At 59.9% G+C, this 22,862-nt stretch overlaps 1 protein-coding gene across 7 annotated transcripts in view; it reads left to right on the top strand.

Annotated features, from left to right (window-relative positions):
* Positions 1-22,862, top strand: part of ITPR1 (inositol 1,4,5-trisphosphate receptor type 1) — a 135,574-nt gene that overhangs the window by 35,998 nt on the left and 76,714 nt on the right. For all 7 annotated transcript variants that reach the window (XM_084902238.1, XM_084902239.1, XM_084902241.1 and 4 more), the window contains exons 4-10: positions 9,964-10,079; positions 15,556-15,642; positions 17,565-17,723; positions 20,079-20,177; positions 21,041-21,124; positions 21,336-21,482; positions 21,658-21,753. In XM_084902238.1, the coding sequence (XP_084758364.1) occupies positions 9,964-10,079; positions 15,556-15,642; positions 17,565-17,723; positions 20,079-20,177; positions 21,041-21,124; positions 21,336-21,482; positions 21,658-21,753 (788 nt within the window). The remainder of the gene's footprint in view (positions 1-9,963; positions 10,080-15,555; positions 15,643-17,564; positions 17,724-20,078; positions 20,178-21,040; positions 21,125-21,335; positions 21,483-21,657; positions 21,754-22,862) is intronic.

The following is a 22,862-nucleotide window of genomic DNA, read 5'->3' on the forward strand; positions in this document are numbered from 1 at the left end:
AGCCCGTGGCCTGGGTCTGAGTTCCATGGTTCCTCTCTCCTGTCTCTAAGGGCCCCGTGTTCACGGATCCCCTACCAGCATGTGTGCCTGCCACGGGTCATGGAGGGCGCTCCCCATGGCCATAATGAAACCAGGAAACAGGAAGCTACTTTGTCCCCACCCCAGAAGGTGTTTCCTCCTTTTAATTTTTTTAAAAAAATATATACGTTTTATTGATTTTTTACAGAGAGGAAGGGAGAGGGATAGAAAGTTAGAAACATTGATGAGAAACATCCATCAGCTGCCTCCTGCACACCCCTTACTGGGGATGTGCCCAAAACCAAGGTACCAGAATCAAACCTGGGACCCTTCAGTCCGTAGGCCGATGCTCCATCCACTGAGCCACACCGGTGAGGGCCCTCTTGTGGATTTTTTACATTTTATCTGTGTAGCTGTAGACCAAGTGAAACAGAGAACAGTGCACTGTGTGGTGTCATTGGGAGGGTGGGACCCACAGGGTCAAGGTATCTATGTTTCTTTTGGAGAGTTTTCTTGTGGGTTTTTATCTTGTCTCTGAAGCTCTGCAGTTGTAACCAGAATAAAGCAGTGGGTGGCCCCACAGGGTCCGGAGTTTGGACCTGCCAAGGTGTTTCCCTCGGTTCTTCCCGCCCCGCTGCGTGAGGTCTGCCCCGGCCCCCGGGACCTGAGTGCTCTGATGTAGAGAAACGGCATGGCTGCTGTGACTGGCTCCGGTCAGCCAGCCGTGCGACTCAGGACCATGACCTTCGCTGTCCCAGCCGCCTGTGCTCCTCAGAGATGTGCTCCTCCGGGGCAGGATGGGTGATGTTGTAGTGGTAGGTGGGACGTGGCAAGCACTGACTAGTAATAGCGGACGTCAGGCACTCGTTGAGCTCTGCAAATACCGTTCTTACCCAGGCCCAGGTTGCAAGCCCCCAGGGCGGGGGGGCATGCAGGAGGCAGCTGATCAATGATTCTCTCTCATCCTCCCTTCCTCTCTGAAATCAGTAAAAATGTTTTAAAAGAATGTCCGAGAGCTATCATTGTAGTACCTGGTCCCCACCCCCTTGCAGAGACAGGTTTCCTTGGTGAGCTGAGCAAGCCTGCCAATCACTGCAAGCCCTCCAGTCACCAGATGGGAGGCGGGATTGAGGGCTGGAGCCAGGCTAGGAGCGTCCCCTTGGGCAGATTCCCCTGCCAGGGCAACCTCAGGCAAGAGAAGGAAGGGTCCCACAGGGTCCCCGCCAGTGCTCGTTGCTTCTGGAAATACCAAGCGCCAGCAGGTGCCCAGCAGTTAGCCCAGCTCTGGGCCTCTGGCTCCACGGCCTTAGTAGTTCACTGTGTGACCACGGGACACCAGCCAACCCCGCTCCCCCCTCCAAACCCTGACTGCCACCTGGAATTCCCAGCGCCCCTGGAAGCCGCCCAGCCTGTCCCGAGGGCCCGGCCGGGAGTGTTTTTACTGAGGCAGCGGGAGCAGGGCACTGTCAGGTGGCCGTCCGTCCGTCCGTCCGACCGTCCGTCTGTGTCCTCAGAGGTTCCTGAGCTTCACGTGCAGGAGGGCTGCCGACGTGGCCGGGACACGTCTCCCGTGGTGCTGCGGGCTCCCGTCCGCAGCGTGGCTCCCGTGGGCGGGCGCAGGATTCCCAGGAACGGCGCCTTGCCGTCCCCGCCTGGAGGCGTGCCTGTCGGTCACTCGGACATCGTTCCGGTTGCCCGCCGTGTTCTGTGTGAACCCCGTCAGGCACACTTGGCGCGCGCTGCCGTCTCTATCGGGAGCCGCCCCTCCCCAGGATTGGCCGTGTCTGGGACCAGCACCGCCCACCCCATGGTGAACTCCGCACGCAGCAAACATCTATTTTTGCTTTGTGCAGACTCCACGGGGTGAAGCACTAAAATTAACCCGATGCTCAGAGACCGTTTGGGATGCGTACGTGGCCGGGGCGGGGGGTGGGGGGGAATGGAGGCCTCTCCTGCCCCGGCTGGGACCGAGCAGCACGGGCCCGTCGCAGTGCGTGCCCCGGACCAGCCCTGCGCGGTGATGCCGAGCTCTTGGTGCTGCAGAGACCGGCCGTGTCCCCCAGACTTCCTCCGTCCTCCTGCCCACACACACTCTCCAAGAACCTTAACATGCCATGTGCAGGCTTTTCCATCCGCCCCAAAGAAACGGTCTGTTTGGGCTTTGAAGACTGAGTTATTTTACAACTTAGAAAGCAGCCAGGGAGCATGCTGCCATGGCTCAGGGGTTGAGCGTCCACCCACAAACCAGGAGGTCACGGTTTGATTCCCGGTCAGGGCACAGGCCCGGCTGCAATCCCCAGTGTGGGGCGTGCAGGAGGCAGCCGATCAATGACTCTCTCATCAAGGATGTTTCTCTCTCTTTTTCCCTCTCCCTTCCTCTCTGAAGTCAATACAAACACATATAAAAAGAGAGAGAAATGGAAGTAAACAGAGCTCCGGTTAGAGTCACAGGGAGACGTTCCTCAGCCTCTGCGCCTCTGAGTGTCCTGAGCTCTGCTGCGTGGCTGCGGCCCCGCGCTGCCCTCGTTACCAACAGGAGGGTTCCCGGTGCCGGACCCCCGGCTCTGAGGTGAGGAGAGGCGCCCCCTGTTTTCATCAGGGAGACACCCCTCCCCCGGCACGTGAACAAGCTTTCAGGCCGGAAACACCGGATGCGGCCAAAGAAGAAAAAATATATATTCCATTAATCCTTCACAGAGAGGAAGGGAGAGGGATAGAGAGCTAGAAACAGCCATGAGAGAGAAACATCAATCCGCTGCCTCCTGCACGCCCCCTACTGGGGATGTGCCCGCAACCAAGGCACACGCGCCCCTGACCGGAATCAAACCTGGGACCCTTGAGTCCACAGGCCGACGCTCCATCCATCCAGCCAAACTGGTTTCGGCTGCAGCTGGTCATTTTAAGGCTGCGTTCCCACCGCATCTATAGGAACCTGCCCCTCCCCCCCATCTTCCTGTGTCCAGTGGGCCACTTCCGGGTGTTCTGGGGTGCCGTGACTCTGCGCCCCCGCCAGCACAGTGCGCTGGAGGTGGATTGGTCTCGCTCACCTCTCTGTGCCATTTGTGGGGTCACCTGCAAACCTCTGAGATGGAGAGGCCCGAGGGGACAGTGCGGCCACGCGGCATTGGACGGAGGTGGACAGAGGACCGGAGGTCTGGACTGAATGGAGCGGCAGCGCCTTTCCCCGGAGGCCCCGGCCCTCCGCAGGCCTCCCCTCGGGCTGAGCAGGTGTCTCACCCTCCGCTCGGCTGTTCAGGGAGAGACCGGCTGGCAGGGACCTGGGTGGCCCACGGGAAGTTTGTGGGGTGTGCGCCCTCCTGCCGGCCGTGTGTCCCTGCGAGGTCCGCCCAGTAGGACCCGACGGAGGCGTTTTCTTTGACCCCAGCCTTTATGTTAGCAACATGGACTTCAATTCACGTGTGGCACACAGCGCAGGATGGCATGAGGGGGAGGAGGAGGTTGTAAAAACCAGGCCATCTCCCCTCCTCGGGAGGTCCGCTAAATCAGGAAGCGGGGTCTGGAGCTTCCTTGGAAGCAAAACGGAGGGGGCGGGGAAGGTAAATGTGTAAATGCACATCGTCTCATAAATATTTTAACTTTATAAAAAGTCGCAAATGTATTGGGCAACCTTATCTGTCACTCTGTCTGTGTTGTACGTGAACTTGACCCTAGAAAACTGTACACAGAGGTCGATGACGCTGGAGAAAGGGAGGGTTTGCACGGTGGCACCGCCTGGCTGCCGCTGGAGCTGCGAGCGGGGCTGGAGCGGGACTGTCCGGGCGGCCGGGGGCTGGGGCTGCAGCGGCCCCTCTGGGGACGGAGGCTTCTCTCACCCTCGCCGTTCCTCTGCGTTTCCCGTCCTGTTCGCGGGCGCGTTAGGGAAGATCCCGCTCCTCCTGGCATGGGGTGCTCGCTTGCCTTATTTGGCGACGCTGTGGCCTCGGTGGTGCCTGGAGGGCCGGTCACCAGTTTTCAGGGCGCCCCCACTTCCAGGGGCTCTGAGCGGGGAGCCCGCGGATGGACGGGGCGAAGGCGGGGTCGGGGTCGGTGTGTCCGTGGGAATCCCCGGGGCCTCTGGGCTGAGGGCCATGCCTCCTCCCTGTGAGGTGTTTACTTGCAGCGGCCCAGCGCATGGCTCTGCCCCCGTCCGGATGGTTTCCCCCAGCTACTGTTTCCGGTTCTGCCTTCTCTCCCTCATCGGGGCTCCTCCTGGGCTCATAAGGGATGGCTCACTGGGCTCACACGAGAGCCCCACTTCGCGGGCGGGAAAGGGCGCTCGGTTCGTTGCTCTCTGGGAGGCGCCTCCGGTGTTGTTTTGGAAAAGGTAGCCCGTGGCGCACGCGGACCGCGGCCTCAGCTCCCGTGGCCCCCCCCCCGCCTCCCCCACTGCGGGGCGCACTCCGCCGGCCTGGCCGCCCGCGGGCTGTGTCACGCATCATTAGCGAGTCTGGGAAGAGGTGTGGCTGGCCTCTTGGAGCTTCTGGTGGCTGTTCTGTGTTTTTGGCCTAAAAAGGAAGCGTGCGGACCCCCAGTTCCCAGAAGGAGTTTCGTGCTTTCTGATAAGAGGCGGATGGAAGGGGGAGAGGAAGCCAGGCCGGTGGAAGCCAATCCTCACTCTCGGCCAAAAGGAGCCTTTTTTTCTTTTTGGTTTTTGTTTTCGTTAAGTAGAAGGAAGTTGAATTCATTAGGGGCGCAGAGGGGGGGGCCGCAGGAAACAGGCTTCACCTCCCGGAGAGCGGGCTGCCCCGGCTGCTCACTTTCGCTTTCCAGACCTGGCGGGTGTGTGTGTGTGTGTGTGCAGCCTCCTCCCATTCCTCCTCTCCGCTCCCTGTCACAGCCAGGCTGCTGGTCCTCGTGAAGTCGGGGTGCCCGCACCCTAGGGGTCCCACGAGGCTAAAGAGGAGGCAGGTGACATTCGGAAGTTACAGGGCGAGAGGAGACACACAAGGGCCACCCCTGGATGTCAGCCCCCACAGTGAAACCACCCCTACCCTGTGCTCACCCACCCCACCCCTGAGGGCACTGGGTGCCCTGCCCGAGGGCACTCGCCCTGAGCGGCTCCCAGGCCCCGCACTTGTTAGGCACCTGCACACCCAGGCCAGCCTGGGGTTCTGGGTTCCCGTGTTCCTGCTTCCTCTTTAGACCATAATGAGCTGCTCTGGATGATTCACAGCAACCTGCTAAGTCCGTCCCAGCCAGCTGCCTGCTGCTGGGCCACGCGTGCACACCCAGCTATGTGTCTGCTGGGCACACGGCAATGTTTCTTTTCTTTTTAAACATCTTTATCGATTTCAGAGAGAGAGAGAGAGAGAGAGAGAGAGAGAGAGAGAGAGAGAAACATCAATGATGAGAGAGAATCATGGATCGGCTGCCTCCTGTATGCCCCACATTGGGGATGGAGCCCGTAACCCGGGCCTATGACCTCACTAGGAATGCAACTGCGACACCTCCCGGTTCATAGGTCGAGGCTCAACCACTGAGCCACGCTGGCCGGGCGCACGGGAATATTTCTGTTAAGCCTCCGTCAGTCCTCCTGCACGGGAGGGCGGCCCTCTAGGCCGGAGTCAGCTCCTAGATCCTGTTTGCTGCTCGTCCTTCTGCGTGATCCTGACCCCTGGTCACTGCCGGCGCCCATGCCATGCGTTCAGGCACGGTTTCCTGTTCCTGCCTCACTGTGGGCTGCGCTGGGTGTGGCCTGGGTTCACAGTTGGGGAAACTGAGGCTTAAGGTGGAAGACGCTGCCTCCAACACTGCCTCTCAGCCGCCAGGCGGCCCGCGGGGAGCACTCCTGCCGGCCCGGGCAGGACCGCCGGTTAGACGCCCGGGTGAGCCGTGCTGTGGCTCTTCCTGAGGCCGCAGCCTCGCTATGCTTCCTCGGCTCCGAGGCACCTGCAAAGTCAGGACGGAGCTGCCCGGCCGCAGCCGGACGGGCTGTGGGAACAGATCCTCTTACACGGCCCCTGGAAACTGGGCTGGGCTCGAAGACGGAGTCTCTCTAATGTCACGGCCCACGGAGCGCGCGGAGGTCACGTGAGGGACGGAGGCTGATGGCTATCTCCCTGCCCGGGGTCCTGCCCGCGTCACAGGCCCCGGGTGACGCAGAGCACAGGCTCAGGGCTGCGTCTGGAGAAGCCGGTGCCGGACTGCGCCTCCCTCCTCCTCAGGCCAGGGAGCCTCACGGAGGCTGCGGTGCGGCACCGGCGGCCTCCGGGAGGTCATTGCTTCGGGGTTGGGGGAGGGGGGTGCGCGGAAGGAACCGGAGGTAGACGTGGAAGGTTGGGAGAGAATCGCTTGGTGGAGGCCGCATTCGATTTTTCTTGGTATGAAACCAGGCCCCTAAATGCTCAGCCCCCGAGTCTTCCAGTTCCAGCCAGTATTTGATGCTGGAGCGGGCCCTGGAGCAGCCCGCCCACTGGTCCCAGGCCTGGCTGCCCATCACAATCCTGGAGGAGCTTGATAAACCAGGTTTCTCACCCGGCCAGTGTGGTTCAGTGGTTGAGCATTGACCTATGAACCAAGAGGTCGCCGGTTTGATTCCAGGTCAGGGCACATGACCAGGTTGCGGGCTGGATCCCCAATGGGGGCGTGCAGGAGACAGCTGGTTCTCTGTCACCCTTGATGTTCCTATCTCTCTCTCCCTCCACCTTGTTCTCTGAAATCATACAAATATATTTTAATTTTTTTTAAACGGTTACTTTTGTGTGCTTCGAATTTCCCCTCAATAACAATGGTCAACGATTGACCCGATGCAGAACAAACACAGCAGTCCCAGGCCTGGCTCCTCGGGCCTCCCCGCGTCCCAGCAGCAACAAGTCAGAGCATCCGCACCGCCTCCTCCTCGGGTCTCCAGCTCTGAGCTTCCCGCTGACGCGAGGCCCCGATGTCTGCGGATAAATCCACTTTAAATATCACTGCGCTTCCTGTTCCTGCAGGAGCTTGGCTTTCTGGCACTCTGCCGCCCCCCGCCCCCCATTCCAGTTGCAACACTTTCCTCCTGGACTGAAGGAGCGTTCCCTGCAGACGCTCCCGACTCTGTAAACACGGTGCCCCGCGAGCCCAGACACACAGCTTTCCGTGCCTCTTTTCCCTGTTTGCTCAGCTCTCCGTGGCATTTGCCGAGTCGGCCTTCCCGCTGCGAGCTGCCAGGTGGGGCGGACAGGACGATCTCCCACTCCTGGTCCTCCCCATCGTCCTCAGCCCTGGACCTGGTCCCCGCTCCGCGGGCACGGGCCGTGCCTCCCTCAGTGACCCCGGCTCCTGGGCCCGTCCCAGCTCCGCGGGGCCAGTCAGCTCCCCCTTCTCCTCCCTGTGCCCGTGGGCAGACACGGAGGTTCGCTCCCCTCCCCCCTCCTCCCATCCTCCTGTTTGGCAGCCTGGGACGATGGAGCTGAGTTTCATAGAAGATGGAGCTGGGGTTTTGGTGTTGCGTTTTCTTGGTGGTGCTTTTGGCGGGGGGAGCGGGCAGAGAGGAGGAGGACAGCGTGCGCCTTCCCCTGCCCGGAGAGAACTTGGCATCGGGTTCGCGCTTCTGTCAGCCTCCGAGCGCAGTCCCTGGGTTTGGACAGAGCCCCGGTGGCAGATGGGAGCGGCACTGGATGTGTGATGCTGGCTTCCTCCGCTCCCCCCCCAGCACCCTCCTCCCTCCCCGGCTCCCCCTCACCTCCCTAAATAACCACCGCTCTGTGGTGCAGCCCACCAGGCGGTGGACGGCCCACTCAGCGCCTCAGCGGGACGGCTCATGGGCGTAGAGGCGACGCATCGCTGAAATGAAGTTCTCCGTCTTCACACCTTTCCTTCCTTGGCAGCACGTCGCCAAACAGAAAGCTCCCGCAGAACCCGAGCCGATGGATGTCTGCTGAGCGCTGAGCTCTGCTCCTGCTGCTCCAGGCCAACCCCTCTGCTCAGCACCGCTTTGCAGGCCCTCCGCTCTGTCTCCAGGCATTTGTCTGGGTGTTTGCCCCTCCTCCTCCTCCTCCTCCTCCTCCTCCTCCAGCAGCTCCTCTTTCCTGATGTAGAGCTACTCCTGGAGCCTCAGGGGTGCTTCATTCACCAGGTTTACCGGTGTCCACAGCAGTGTCTCCGCCCTCAGGGCCTTATGCTCTCCAGGGATGCAGAGTTCCCCTTCCCGCTTCCGCTGTTCTTCCAGCAGCCTGTGACCTGAATGGGCCCTGTGGAGGGCTCCAAGCACCCCTGGGGCTCCGCCCACCCTGGGGCTCCACCCACACCCATGGCCCCACCCCTGTGGTTCCTCCCACTCTGTGGCTCCTCCCAACCATCGGCTCCACCCACTCTGTGGCTCCACCCACTTCTGTGGCTCTACCCTTCTCTGAAGCTCCTGTCACCGCCCCACCCCCTTCTTTGACCTGCACACCAAGGAGCTCATATCTTCGTAAAACACATCTCCTAAGCAGCGGGCTTAGTTCTCCCTCCTCCATGTTCTGGAGCGTCACTGTCCACGGCCCTTCAACAGCTGACAGCCCCTCTCCTGGCCGGCTTCTCCTGTGTGGGCCCTCAGGGCTCTGCTGCAGCTTAGGAAGGCGCCAAAGTGGTTTTTCAAAAACTTAGTTACGTTTATTCTTCAGGGGCCTAAAATAACACCTGTCATAGCTATTCTTCGTGGCATTCTCTGGAGTGAGCTCAAACCACAGCGGGTGTGCGTGCACATACACACACACACACACATACACACATACACACAGAGGTGGCCTGCTTAGCCTTCTGCCGAGTCCCTGTATTGACTGTCTCAGTGCCGAGCACCCTGGGGACTCAGCGGGACGGTCAGTGTGCCCGGCCTGGCCATCCGAGGAGCAGAGGGCCACGGGAGCTTGGTGGCAGAATTTTGGAAGGTGACTTTACCATCACATTTGAATTGCTTAATTTAATTTTCACTTCGAATCAGTTGCTAAGCAACCGGGAAGACGGGACGAAATCAGCAAGGCTAACGCGGCCCTGGCGCGCGCTCGGTGACATGGCGTGTTTACGGAGATGCTGGTGGTAAACACGCTCGGTCCGACGGGCTGCTCTGTGTCGCCCGGGAACGCGGTTGACGTGGGAGAGACAGCAAGGCTGTGGCTGGGCCGGCGGTGCTGAAACTCGCGCTCCCGCCTTCGGGGACCCGCACGGCCTCGCAGTGTTGGGCCGTGTCGGTCCCGTTGGCATGTCGGGGGGCTGCTGGGCCCGGCCCTTCCGCGGCCGTCTCGGAATGGAACCTCCGTGGCCTGTGAGCCCCGTGGCACCGTGGATCCGGCCTGCTGGTTCCCAAGACCCAGCTGAGCCCAGTCTGAGTTTGAATGTGTGCACGGGCCGTCAGCGTGCAAAGTGTGCAGACAGAGCATGGACCGTTACACGCTTGAAGCCTTAGAGACGGCATGCCCAGTGTTTGGTGTATTGGCTCTAACAGCCGGATGACTCTGCAGCCACCAGCCCGTTGTGCTGGCCTTGCTTCTCTGTGGGGCCGTGTGCAGGGTCACCCGCCCAGGAGGTCCCAGCTGGAAGGGTGCCACGGTGCGCTGAGGCCAGGGGACAGGACACGACTGTCCCAGACCAAGTCCGGATAGTTTCTCTCTGTTCCCTGAGAACCATCTCGTACTCACCTCATAAGAGCCTCTGTGTAAGCTACGCTCGCATTTTTCCGCGTGGTCAGTGGAGGAGGGCGGGGCTTGCAGTGGAGGTGCCTGTGTGTGGACTGGCAGCGGGTTATGCACCCTCTCCCCTTCCCAACAGAAGCTGGGGGGCCGCAGTGAGAGCCCCGGATTTGACCTTGAGCCCCAGCTCTGCCCCTCGGGCCTCAGTTTCCTCCCTGTAACCTCCCATGGAGGTGCTGAGAACTGAAGGTCAGAGGGGAGAGGTGATCAGGCCGGTGGAACAGCCTTCTGCGCGCCGTGGGGTGGGTTTCCCGGGCGGGGGCGCCGCCCTCAATAACCGTTCCGATGTCTGTTCCCCCAGACTGCCTGTTCCGGCTCTGCCCCATGAACCGCTACTCGGCGCAGAAGCAGTTCTGGAAGGCGGCCAAGCCCGGCGGCAACAGCACCACGGACGCCGTGCTGCTCAACAAGCTGCACGTAGGTACCGGGCGGGCGGCGCGGGCGGCGCGGGCGGCGGGACCGGGAGCCAGCTCGGCGGCCGTGCTCGGCGGTGAAGGGTTGGGACTGCCCCGAGGACAGCTGGGTCCTGGTCGCCAGCGTTCGTGTTCCAGGCCCCTCAGGGCGGGAGCCGTCAGGGTGGGCACTCGCAGTCGTCCCGCTGCCCCTCACGGCAGTCCTGGCATCGCGCCTGCGGGTCCCTGCTGTTCCCTCGGCGCCTCCGAGGGCCTCCCTGTGCCCGGGGTTCCCTGTGCCCGGGCCTCTCTGTGCCCGGGGTTCCCTGTGCCCGGGGTTCCCTGAGCCTGGGGTTCTCTGTGCCTGGGCCTCCCTGTGCCCGGGGTTCCCTGTGCCCGGGCCTCCCTGTGCCCGGGGTTCTCTGTGCCCGGGGTTCCCTGTGCCCCGGGTTCCCTGTGCCCGGGGTTCCCTGTGCCCGAGGTTCCCTGTGCCCGAGGTTCCCTGTATCTGAGGTTCCCTGTGCCCGGGGTTCCCTGTATCTGAGGTTCCCTGTGCCCGGGGTTCCCTGTTCCCGGGGTTCCATGTGCCCGGGGTTCCCTGTGCCCCGGGGTTCCCTGTGCAGGCTCTTCCTGTGTTGAGACCGGAGCTGTCTTCTCCTTTCCAGTCTCAGTCTCGTCGTCATTCGGACTCTCCCTCCTCCCGCCTGGGGATGCCCTGTGGCCTCCTCAGTGCGGTGCCCTGCTTACCTCCTCCTCCATCCTTCACAAACGCTGGCCACTCATCCACTGACCGTTAAAACACTCCACCAGCACAGCATGGCGGGCCAGCTGCTTCCCGCCATTTCCCCGGGACCTGTGACGTCTCATCGGCAGCTCCTCCCAGGCTCCTTCCCTCGAGTGACCTGGGAAAACTGCACCGTCGCGAAAATGCAGCCCCAAAGGCCACCAGGAACTGGGAATTCCTTATTTAAAAAAAGAAGCCCTTCTTCCTTATGCTGTCTGTGCGCTACGAGGAGGTTGGGAGCAAACCGACTCAGGGTCACTGATGCCACTTTGGGTCGTGGTGCCGGGCGGCGGGGTCCCTGCTTTCCCGCCCACTGGGACTCTCCTCTGGCGTCCGACTCAGAGCAGTCACCCCAGGGCAGTATTTGGGGCAGCTGCTCGCCCTTGGGGAGGGAGGCCGGTCTCCAGGGGGCTTTCGTGTTTATTTTGGTCAACAGCCGTGCAGGACCCCGGTCCGAGGTCAGACTGTTTCAGCTGAACGCCATTTAAGGACTTCGCTGTCTAGACCCCTTGACTTCCTTCCCACTGGGGCATGGGGCCTGCCCACAGCTGTCTGAGGAGAATGACATCTAGTGGCCGGGCCCGTGCGTGTCGGTCTCGCCTGCATCACGGTCCCAGAGGCCCGAGCTCAGTGTCATGTTACACGGCAGGGCCGGTTGGCCTTGAAGACGGTCCCGGCACGTTGAATACCGGTTTCTCTGCTTCTGGAGTAGAACAACAGGTGACGATGGAGTTGACCTTGGCGTTGCTCGGGAACACGGTGACGTCCGTGGTGGATTGACGGTGGTAGAGATCGCAGTGGAGGGTGTGAAGTCTTTCCTAGAAACCCAAAACAGCCCTCAGCCGTCAGGTGAGGGGCAAGACCAACACATCCACCTGTGTGCGATTTAAAAAGCAAGTTTTTATTGATTTGAGAGAGAGGGAAAGGGAGGGGGGGGGAGAGAGAAACAGAGGAAAGAGAAACATAGATCGGCTGCCTCTGGCATCCCCCCTACTGGGGATTGACCCCGAAACCCAGGCATGTGCCCTGACCAGGAATCGAACCGTGACCTCCTGGTTCCCAGGTTGACGTTCAACCACTGAGCCACGTTAGCCGGGCAACATGCATGTGATTTTAATCAGCCAGGCCCCAGGGTGGAGGGCAGAATCAGGTTCCTGACAGTCTGTGGTCGGCAAACTGTGGCTCACGAGTGACATGCGGCTCTTTGGCCCCTTGAGTGTGGCCACGGCCTGGGTGAGTCTATTTTGAAGAAATGGCGTTAGAAGTTTAAGTTTGAAAAACTTGGCTCTCAAGAGAAATTTCAGTTGTGGTCCTGTTGATATTTGGCTCTGGAACTAATGAGTTTGCCGACCGCTGGTTAGGGCCATTCAGGAAAAAAAAGAAAAAAGGTGGCCATGGCCTTGGGCACCCGCCCAAGTATCTTCTTAGGAGAAACCCCTGGCACGGAACTGCTCTGTCCACAGGGGGCCCGTCAGCACCCTGGGTGATGGACGTGGCCAGTTTCCTTCGGAGAGAGAGTACCGGGTGGCCGCTCCTTAGAAACCCCCCATGGGTCCACCGAGCCAGATCTGCTCCTTCCCGCCGTGGCAGCGGCCTCGATCCGTGGGCCCAGGTGTAGTTCGTACCGTGTTTCCTTTGGGTCTACCTTTTGCCTCACCTGTTGGCCCTACAACTCCGGAGGATGTTTTTGTCTGAAAGCCCTGTTTGACAGCGCTGCTTGTTCATTGGACCTTCTAAAACTGGGGAGGGGGTAAGGGAGGAGGGCATGGGGGGGTGGGGGAGACTCAAATTTGGTTTTGTGGAGGGAGTGTTCTCCGGATTGACGTGTGCGCTCAGCTGGACACAAGCAGCATTGTGTAAACGGCGGAATGGATCGGGCGTTTTCTCCGGAATCAGAGAGAGCTGGTAGGCAAAGCGCCTTCTTAGAACGTCCGTGAGCTTCAGGCAGCGGTGGCTACAGGGAGGCTCGGGCGCCGGTAAGCCTCTGGCGGTTCCGGGTGTGACAGCTGCCGTTCTGAGAGAAGTTTGTCGCCGTTCACCCTCCTATTGGCCCTGCCATCTGGTCTGACTTGACCTCTGGTTTGTCTGCACAGACACCCTCAGACGTTGCTGTGTTTAGTGCGTCTTTAACCCAGAAATGATGGCAGCAGGAGGACGCACCGGCATTTGTTTTAGCGATGCCAGGGGCTGTTGAGTTGGCACTTTCGTACCTTGTCTACACGTGGGCGGGGACTTAACCTTTTAGGTTAGTGACTCTTCAACCGGCCCCTGGCCATTCCTGAGAGCCAGAGGACTCCGTGAGAACGGCCCTTGTCCGGCCCTTCTCCCATTTATGCCCAAGCAGCAGCCCCGCATGGTTCTCTAGAGGCGAGTCCGTTCAGGTGATGTTTGCAGCAGAGGAGAACTGTATCGTTGGTTGGACATTTTAAAAGAAATATTTTTTATTTGACTTCAGAGAGGAAAGGAGAGGGAGGGAGAGAGAAACTTCAGCGCTGAGAGAGAATCAGTGATTGGCTCCCTCCTGCACGCCCCCTACTGGGGTTGAGCCTGCAACCTGGGCATGTGCCTTGAGTCGAACCCTGACCTCTTGGTTCCTACGTCTGTGCTCAACCACTGAGTCACACCGGTGGTCATACTTTTATTTTACCAAATCTGTTCGTTTTCTCCCTTGAATCTCCCATTTCTAAGAGCTGAGAGCTGCCTCGCCGAGGAACCAGTGACTTTCTACAGAGTCTAAGTCCTCCTCCCGTGGGCCGAGTTCCCGCTCCTGTTTGGAGAGCCGCCCGCAGGGCTGTGGGCCCTGGAGAGCTCTCTTGGGGTGCAGCTCTGCAGAAAACGGGGCGGGGAGGGGGTGAAGGAGGGTGTGGGAGGAGGGGCGCTGAGGCTGACTGTTCGCACTCGGCCATTCCCGGTGAGCCTTGGGCCCGCTGGGTCTGTCCTTCCATCACCGGCACGGCGGGCGGCTGCTCACCCAGAGACAGAGGAGGCTCTGACTAGCCGCGGGCAGGTGTGGGGAGCACAGGCCTGCACTCACCGCAGTCCTCGCCTCCTGGAGGTTCTCAGTGGGCAGGATGCTGCCCGCAGCTGATTCTCCCCAAGGCCCTCCCTCCCCACAAACCCCTGCGGCGGGTGGAGGCGGGGCAGGCGCCGCGGGAGCAGCTGGCCACCCATTCCCCCTGTCTCCTCGGTGAGCCCCGCTGAGCGTGAGCCACCAGGTGAGGGGAAGGGCTGACGTGTTGAACGCTGACTGTGCGTCTGCTTCTTCTCGAACCGTCACCCCGCCCTGAGCGGCTGTGGCGCCCCATTTCGTGGAGGAGAATACCGAGCGAGGCTTGGGGAGGTCAGGTGCCCTGGCCGAGGTGTGGGTGGTCTGTGGGAGCAGGGAGCCAGTGGGGGGTGAGGGGGTAGGGAGGGCGCTGGAAGGGCTGGAAATGCACCTGGTGCGGGCTGGAGTGACGGCCCATTGCCCGGAGGAGCCGGGCCGGAGCGTGGTTCCGAAACGCTCGCAGGACGCGGCGGCAGACAGGTGAAGGCAGGGAAGGGGTCCGTTGAGGTTGGTGGCCCTGGGAGACTGTTCCGGAAGCTCCCTTCAACCTGACGGACTTCCCTGACCTGCTGAGTTTGTGCGAGTAATCTCTCCCCCAGCCTCGAGTGTGGCAGGGTAAATCTGGAATTAACCCACATGTGCCTTGGGGATTATTTCTGCTACTTAGTAGATGTGTGACTTTAAAAAAGGAACTTCCTAAGCAAAATTTCAAATATGCACACAAGTAGAGAAAATGGTAGACAAATCCCCTTTAATGCCATGACCCAGCTGCCTGTGCCATGGCGGCCGCATGCTCTCATCTCTCTGGTCTGTTTCTGCTTTTTCTAAAATTGGGACACGGATCTTGCCCTCGAGGGAGTACCGTGAAGACGAAATAAATGATAAGTAGTGTCCAGTGATAATAGCTGGTGCTCATGAATGCTGCAGGGAAGACACTGATTCCTGAGGGTGTAGGTTCTGTGTGTTTTTAAAAAAATAAATTTTATTGAAAAATTTTTTTTTTTTTACAGAGAGGAAGGGAGAGGGTGAGAGAGTTAGAAACATCGATGAGAGAGAAACATAGGTCAGCTGCCTCCTGCACACCTCCTACTGGGATGTGCCTGCAACCAAGGTACATGCCCCTGACCAGATCAAACCTGGGAACCTTCAGGCCACAGGTTGACGCTCTACCCACTGAGCCACCCTGGTCAGGGCTAGGTTCTGTTTACCCTCATTTTTCAAAAGGGGAACGGAGGCTCCCACCTGCTCAGTAACACCGTCCAGGCCACAAAACCAGAGCCAGCACGTAGACGCAGCTTTATTTTAGCCCAGAGCCTTCAGAGGATCTTGACAGACCAGAAAAGGGCTTTGTACATGCTCTTTCCACTCCCCTACTTTCCTAAAAGGCCCATAAGCTCAAGGAAAGAGAAACACATCAGCCTGTGACCTGAGCTGGGCCTAAGCTGACCCGCCCATGAACCCCTTAACGAGAAAGACGCGCTTTGGAAAAGCCGCCGAGGCTGAGAGATCAGCGGCCGAGCTGGCGCCGGGCCTTCCCCGGGCTCAGCCGCAGGGGAGCCGGGGACCTGCCCGTGTCTGCGGTTCTCGGGCGGGCGGGCCGGCGCCGTTGGCCCTGTGTCCCTCGGAGAGACGGCCGGCTGCCTCTGAGGCCGTCTTCCTCCTCCCCCGCAGCACGCGGCCGACCTGGAGAAGAAGCAGAACGAGACGGAGAACAGGAAGCTGCTGGGGACTGTCATCCAGTACGGCAACGTGATCCAGGTGGGTCCGCGCCCTCCCCGGGCCCGCGCACCGCGGTGCCTGTGCAGGCCGACAGGTTCCGGCTGGACGTGGCGTTCAGGGGGTCCTCCCTTGGTGGAGCACCCACGTCTCCCCGTGGCTGGTCGGGTGAGGTCCTCCCAGAACCCCTGGGAACTCCCGCCCGCCGGCCGCTCGGCCCGTGTACCCCACGGTGCTGAGAAGTGCCGATTTGGTGAGATTGGCTTCCTGTGACTCTCCCTCTTGGTTTGAGACCTGGCCCAGAGGCGGCGGGAACATGCAGTGCCTCCAGGGGGCGCACTTGCAGGCAGGCCTCGGAGGTTTACCTGTTCAGCTCCTGCACCTTTAGGTCTTAGGTCTGACCTGGGCAGAAGCCCAGCCTGGGAAGCAGCAGCTGGGTGGGAGGGGAGGGAAGGGAAAGGGGTGCTCGCGTCTGGGCCTCTCCCGGCAGGAGAGAGAGAGAGAAAGAGAGAGAGAGGAGGCGGAGTCAGCTGTGGCCTCCCCACCCGTCCAGCGACCTCTGGCCCTATGGAGGGTCCACACGGGGACCAGTTTTTGGGAACGGCACCCGGGGGTCGTCTTGCTCCATCAGCTCCCTTTTCGGAAGGTGTCGCTCCTCTAGTGAGTGTGAGCTCCCCTGGTCATGGAGGCGTGCCCTCTCCCGCCCCCTCCCCCCTCCCGCTCACACCTGCTCCGTGTTGAAGTGGGCGCTGCTGTCAGGGCCGTGACAGGTGAAAGCAGCTTCCGGGTTCTGGCTGAGGGCCAGGTCCGGCCAGGCCCACCTGCCCCCCCTCCAGGCTTACCCACGGAGAGCCGGGCCGGCCTGGTGGCTCCGTGCGGGCCGGCTTTAGTTCTGGGCCGGGCCAGGCCTTGGAGCTCCGGGCTGGCTCCCAGGTCAGACGGGAGGGTGTGGCCTGAACCGAAGATGAGCGAGGGCGCAGGGGCTGGGGTCGTAAGCCCTTAAGGACGTGCATCCCAGGTGTTCCACTGAGATTCGGGGCAAGAAATCTCAAAAAGCCTCGTCTGCTGCCTGGCAAACTGGGAGCAGTGGCCCCTGCCTCCCGGGGTCATCGGGAAGTTCTCTGTAGAGGAAGCTCTGAACGCACATGGGAGTCAGCCCCTGGACAGGTGTGTGGGGTCAGGGGCCACCCACCAGGTAACAGTGAGGCCAGGAGGGCGTGGCCTCCTCCTTGTCCGTCATGGCCAGGGGATGGCAGGGACCTGTCCATCAAACGAGTTCCTTCTGCACACCCGCAACCCAGCAGGAGATTTGTGGACCCAGGCGGACTGTTCTAGAAATGGTCTCATGACGAACGAAAGGGGGTCCGGACAGTGGGCAGCGGAGGCCCAGGCTGGCCTGACCACGCTCAGGGGTGGGCAGTTGCCTCCTCCCTTCCTCTGCTCCTAGCCCATCGGGAAGCGGCGGCCAGCGCTTCTGGTCTGGACCTGCTGCGAGGCAGGCTGGTTCTGGTCCTGGCTTTCCTCTCCCCTCACGCACTCCTTCCCCAAGAAGCAAGTGCTCAGAGCCTCCGGGGACATTGTAGTGGCCAGTGCTTCCCCACGCGGGGACCGGCCCCTGACGCGGTCGCCTGTGCATTGCTCAGCCGTGTCCTTCCTTCGCTCCCCTCGGTGTCGGGGCTCAGACTGCGGCTCCTGGGCTCCCAGGCTCAGGGCCGCGCCCCTTCCGCTCGCCCAGGCCGGGTGGCGGCCTCGCTGAGCACCTCCAGCCTTGCCCAGGGCTCTGCGGGGACAGGCAGTCTTCCTCCTGGCTCCGCTGCTTGGTCTCTTAAGCATTCCCGCCTCGGGCACTCTGCGGTTCCCGCCTCACAGCGTGTGGGGTGGCGGGTGTTTGATCCATGTTTTATGAGCGGGAGGAGCGGCAGAGTCAGAGGCTCGCCGACACCCCCCTGTCCCGGCGGTTTCAGCTCCTGCACCTGAAAAGTAACAAGTACCTGACGGTGAACAAGCGGCTCCCGGCGCTGCTGGAGAAGAACGCCATGCGGGTGACGCTGGACGAGGCGGGCAACGAGGGCTCCTGGTTCTACATCCAGCCCTTCTACAAGCTGCGCTCCATCGGGGACAGTGTGAGTGTGTGTCCCAGCCCGGGGCTGCGGTCCATCCATCCACTGGGTCAGTGTGAGTGTGTGTCCCAGCCCGGGGCTGCGGTCCATCGGGGACAGTGTGAGTGCACACTGGGCCCCAAGCCCAGCCTTTCCCTCGAACCCCAGACTGTGTCACAGCAGGCCAGGCTGCACAAGCGATAGCGTTAACCTTCCCAGGAAGGGTCCCTTTCTCCCTGGACGCCCAGCCTCCGGCCACAGACTCCGGGGAGCCCGGGTGATGCAGGGACTGGGCGTTCCCTTATAGCAGCGGTTCTCCACCTTCCTAAGGCCGTGACCCTTTCATACAGCTCCTCAAGCTGTGGTGACCCCCAACCATAACATTATTTTCGTTGCTACTTCATAACTGTAATTTTCCTACTGTTATGAGTTGTATGTAAATAAATAACTGTGTTTTCCAATGGTCTTAGGCCATCCTGCTAGTGGTTCGTGACCTAAGACCATCGGAAAACAGGCATTTATTGGGTCAGCAGCTAAGTAATTGCGGATTTTTTAAAGAAAAAGACAATTTTTTCATGGAACTAAATAACTTTATTCTGTAATGTATTGCCCATTTTGATCAATGACCTTTTGCCATCTTTCAGGCAGCATCATAATCCCACGTTCAAAAAACTTCTGGTTTTTATTAGCAAAAAACTGAATCAGGTACGATTTGACATCATCATCATTATTGAAATTTTTACCATTCAAGGAGTTTTGTAAAGATAGAAACAAAAAGTAATCAGATGGTTCAAGGTCAGGACTATATGGTGGATGTGGCAAAACATCCCAACCAAGCTCCATTAATTTTTGCCGAGTGACCAAAGATGTGTGTGGCCTTGCATTGTCATGATGGAATACAACACCTTTTCGATTTGTCAATTCGGGCCGCTTTTCTTCAACTGCATTGTTTAATTTCGTTAGTTGTTCAATGTAGACATCAGAATTGATCGTTCGGTTGGGTGGTAAGAGTTCAAAGTAGACAATTCCTTTGTAATCCCACCAAACTGATAACAAAACCTTCTTTTGATGAATATCAGCTTTTGATGTTGTTTGAGTTGGTTCAACTGGCCTGCTCCACGATCTTTTCCGCTTGATATTGTTGTAAACAACCCATTTTTCATCGCCAGTTATCAGTCGTTTTAAAAATGGATCATTTTCATTACGTTTCTTTAGCAAATCGCAGCTGCTAATGCGTTGCGTTAACTGTGATTCTTTCAGTTCGTGAGGAACCCATGTATCGAGTTTTTGAACATAGCCAAGTTGTTTTAAGTGATTTTCAATGCATGTATGTGATACATGAAGCTTCTCTGCAATCTCACGTGTTGTACTGTGACAGTCCGAATTGATTATTGCTTTGATTAGGGCGTCATCAACTTCAACTGGACGACCAGAGCGTTTTTCATCTTTGAGTGAAAAATCACCAGAACGAAATTTGGCAAGCCAATTTTGACACTGCCGTTCTTTTAAGGCTTCGTCACCATAAACAGCACATAACTTTTTATGAGCTTGCGATGCGTTTTTCCCTTTGCGGAAATAAAAAAGCAAAATATGACGAAAATGTTCCTTTTGATTTTCCATTTTTCAACGAACACCAAATGAAAACTACAAAACAGATCAAAAAACTTTTTTACTGATTAACAGCTGAATAGCCAACTATCAAATAACAAAATGTGTTTTACATTTGTACTACGTCTGCAAACCTAAAAATTCAACTGAAGCCATATATGTGTGAAACCCGCAATTACTTAGTTGCCGACCCAATACATTATGACTCATAGCAGTAGCAAAATGACAGTTATGAAGTAGCAACGAAAATAATGTTACGGTTGGGGGTCACCGCCACATGAGGAGCTGTATTAAAGGGTCGGGCATTGGGAAGGTTGAGAACCACTGATGCAGTGGCTCGTGGGTGTGATTTTAGGAAGTGGGATAGAACGGGAAGGCCCAGTGGCCCAGGTAAGTATAGGAGTCTGTGTCACATCAGTGCACACAGACACACACAACATGCACTGAAGTGTGTGCTGGTCTTCATGGAAACGGGCCTCTTTGTGTGGCTCGTGCTCAGAAGAGCATGGGCGTCACGGCTCCCCACGCAAACGACGGCCCTGCTCTTTCAGAGACAGGCCTTCCACTGATGCCCCCCCTCCCCTCCTCAGCGCGATGGCACTGCCACCTCGGGAAAGGGCGGGCACTCGGCGGGGGCGTCCGCTGCTCGGGGACCGGGCGGCCTGCCCTGCGAAGGGTTTGGCTGTGCCGGCCGGGACGTGCCACCTCTGGGGCAGGCTGAGGACACTCCCGACCGGTTTTGTGAAAAGCTGACGGTGCCTTCTCTCCCAGGTGGTCATAGGCGACAAGGTGGTGCTGAACCCGGTCAACGCGGGCCAGCCCCTGCACGCCAGCAGCCACCAGCTGGTGGACAACCCCGGCTGCAACGAGGTGAGACGGGAGGCCAAGGTACGGCCTGCGGGGAGGGGGAGGGGGAGGGCTCTGCAGGAGCAGGCCCAGGCCACAGCATGCCTGTGCTGGCAGCAGTGACGTGGGCACGGGTGGAAACTGAGGCCCCGGTCAGGGTCGCCCGGAGGCTGTGCCGGGCTGTGCATGGGTTTGGGTGGGGCTGAGCGTCACCCCTGGGCACAGTGGACGGTGCCTTATGTCACTGGGGACCGGTTCCCGGGGGTAAAGCCATAGACGGGACCCCTGACTGGGTTTGCTGGCCAAAGGGGCACCGTTTTCTGGTTCGTCGCCTTAAAGAGCGAGCCCTGTGCTAATTTCTCAGAGGGACGCGGCGCGAGGCATGCTTCTGGCTGCGCCTCTCCTAAGCCTCCTGACGGGCAGGTACGGACCCAGGACCGGAGATGGTGACATAAATCATTGTCTAATGTTGAGGAGTCAGATGTGGGTTCAAGTCCCAAGTCTGCCCCCAGCTCCGTGGCTGCGGGTCCGTCACCTGGGCTCCCGGGCCTCAGTGTTCCTGTCTCTGAAACGGGTGCAGTGGTCACTCCTGGGTTGAGGGCATTTTCGAGGCTGTTTCCGGTGCCTGCAGAGCCACGGTGTGCCCACAGCGCCGGCGCTGACGTTTCCGTGTCGCTGGCGTTTCGGTGTGGACGGCGATGCTGCCTTACCTGGCAGGCCGTCCCCCTTGTCCGCGCCTGTTTCTGGAGGAAAGGAGGCTGTGGTTCCTGTGGAGCGGATGCCGTGACTGGTCCACGCCGGCCCTTGGCTGCCAACTGCTCCTGGCCCGCCTCCATCCTCGGGGCGGGGGCTGAGAGCGGCGTGAACTGGAACTGCTTCTCTTCCAGGTCAATTCCGTCAACTGCAACACCAGCTGGAAGGTCGTGCTGTTCATGAAGTGGAGCGACAACAAGGAGGACATCCTCAAGGGGGTGCGCGTCAGGCACACGGCGGGAGGTGGGGGGAGGACACGGGGTGAGCGTGAGGACATATGGGGGGTGAGCACGAGGACATTTTGGGGGGGAGCGTGAGGACATTTGGGGGAGGAGCGTGAGGACACACCGCGGGGGAGGGGAGGCTGGGCGGCGGCTCCTGGTGCAGTAGGTCCGGTGAAGGTCACGCTCCCTCCCATGTGGGCTGCAGGGCGACGTGGTGCGGCTGTTCCACGCGGAGCAGGAGAAGTTCCTCACCTGCGACGAGCACCGGAAGCAGCAGCACGTCTTCCTGCGGACCACCGGCCGGCAGTCGGCCACGTCGGCCACCAGCTCCAAAGCCCTGTGGGAGGTGGAGGTGAGGGGGGGCGGGATGGGGACGGGACATGGGGCGGGTAAGCTTGTCCTAGAGCTGGTGGTGGGAGGCCGGGTGGCATGGTAGCCGGTCAGTGTCTCGGCCGGACTGTGATTTGAGTGCCATGTCCTGGCGTGGCCGACCCTTCTCGCACACTGACCGCCTCCCCCTCCTCCAGGTGGTGCAGCACGACCCGTGCCGGGGAGGCGCCGGCTATTGGAACAGCCTCTTCCGGTTCAAGCACCTGGCCACCGGGCACTACCTGGCCGCGGAGGTGAGTGGCCGCCGGGGCTTCCTCCTTCCGGCGGACCAGCCCCGTCCTCCCGCACCCGGGCAGGGCAGGCAGACACCTCGCTCCTCCTCCCGCTTCTGTTTCCGTCGGCCTCCTTTCCCGGCGACCAGACAAGAGAAGGAGCGTGACGGTGGTTACAGGCCTAGGACTTCACGCCAGTTTCCACCACGATGTGGGGAGAACGTGAGCCAGGGGGCAGTGCCGTCCCGGGGGCGTGACGGACGGCGGGGTGCCGGCAGTGATAATGCTGCGTTGGATATTTAACAGCTGCTACAAGAGTAGATTAAAAAAAAACAAAAACAAACAAACAAACAAAAAACACTAGTATGGGTGTAGGACTGTTGTTCCATTTTGCTCATTCACACTGCTCTCCCCACATCTCCCCCACCCCCTCCCCACTCCTGAGGGGCATGGCCAGGCACACTGCGGTGACGCAGGCATGGGAAGCCGGCAGCATTGAGACACGGTTGGCTCCGGGGGCGCAGACTGGCCCTCATCTTCTACTGACAAGAAGCCAGCGTTGGAGAAGCGGCGGGGAGGGTTTGAGGAAAGGCAGCTTGTGTCCACGGGCAGGAGCTCACCTCCTGATGTTTGTGTCACGCTGAGGAGCCTGCCCTCCTCCCGGGCTAGAGGTCGAGTTCCCCTCTGATCTGCCCGGCGTGTGGGATGCATGTTCGCATCAGGTCCCAGGCGTACAGCGGACGACACCCCGCTGCCCGGGGCCGGCGGAGGGGCTGCTCAGACTCTCGGGGGGCTTGGCCCACAGCTGACCCGAACCTCGGGCACCCGGCCCCCTGGCAGCCCCACAGGCGCACGAGCTGGTGGCTTTGAAACGTGCGAGCACGGAGGTTCAGACTAAATTAACACGGAGCCTCGGGGCCGCTTACCGACTCGGCTGAGGTCGGCGCGGCTCCCGTGCCTCCCTCGGCCCCAGGCGTCTTATTTCTCAACACAGTGAGCAGGCTGGTCCGTGCCCGGGCCAGCTGGCCCACCGGGGTCTCGGGCTTCTCACGGCTGTTCTGCTAGTGAGTTCGTGCTCTGTGGTCCACACCCGAGTGCCGGCCTTCGGTGGCGGGAGGTTGTCCCTGCGT

Source organism: Pipistrellus hanaki (assembly GCF_964339955.1).
Source record: "Pipistrellus hanaki genome assembly, chromosome: 13".
In the NCBI taxonomy this organism is placed as follows: Eukaryota; Metazoa; Chordata; class Mammalia; order Chiroptera; family Vespertilionidae; genus Pipistrellus; species Pipistrellus hanaki.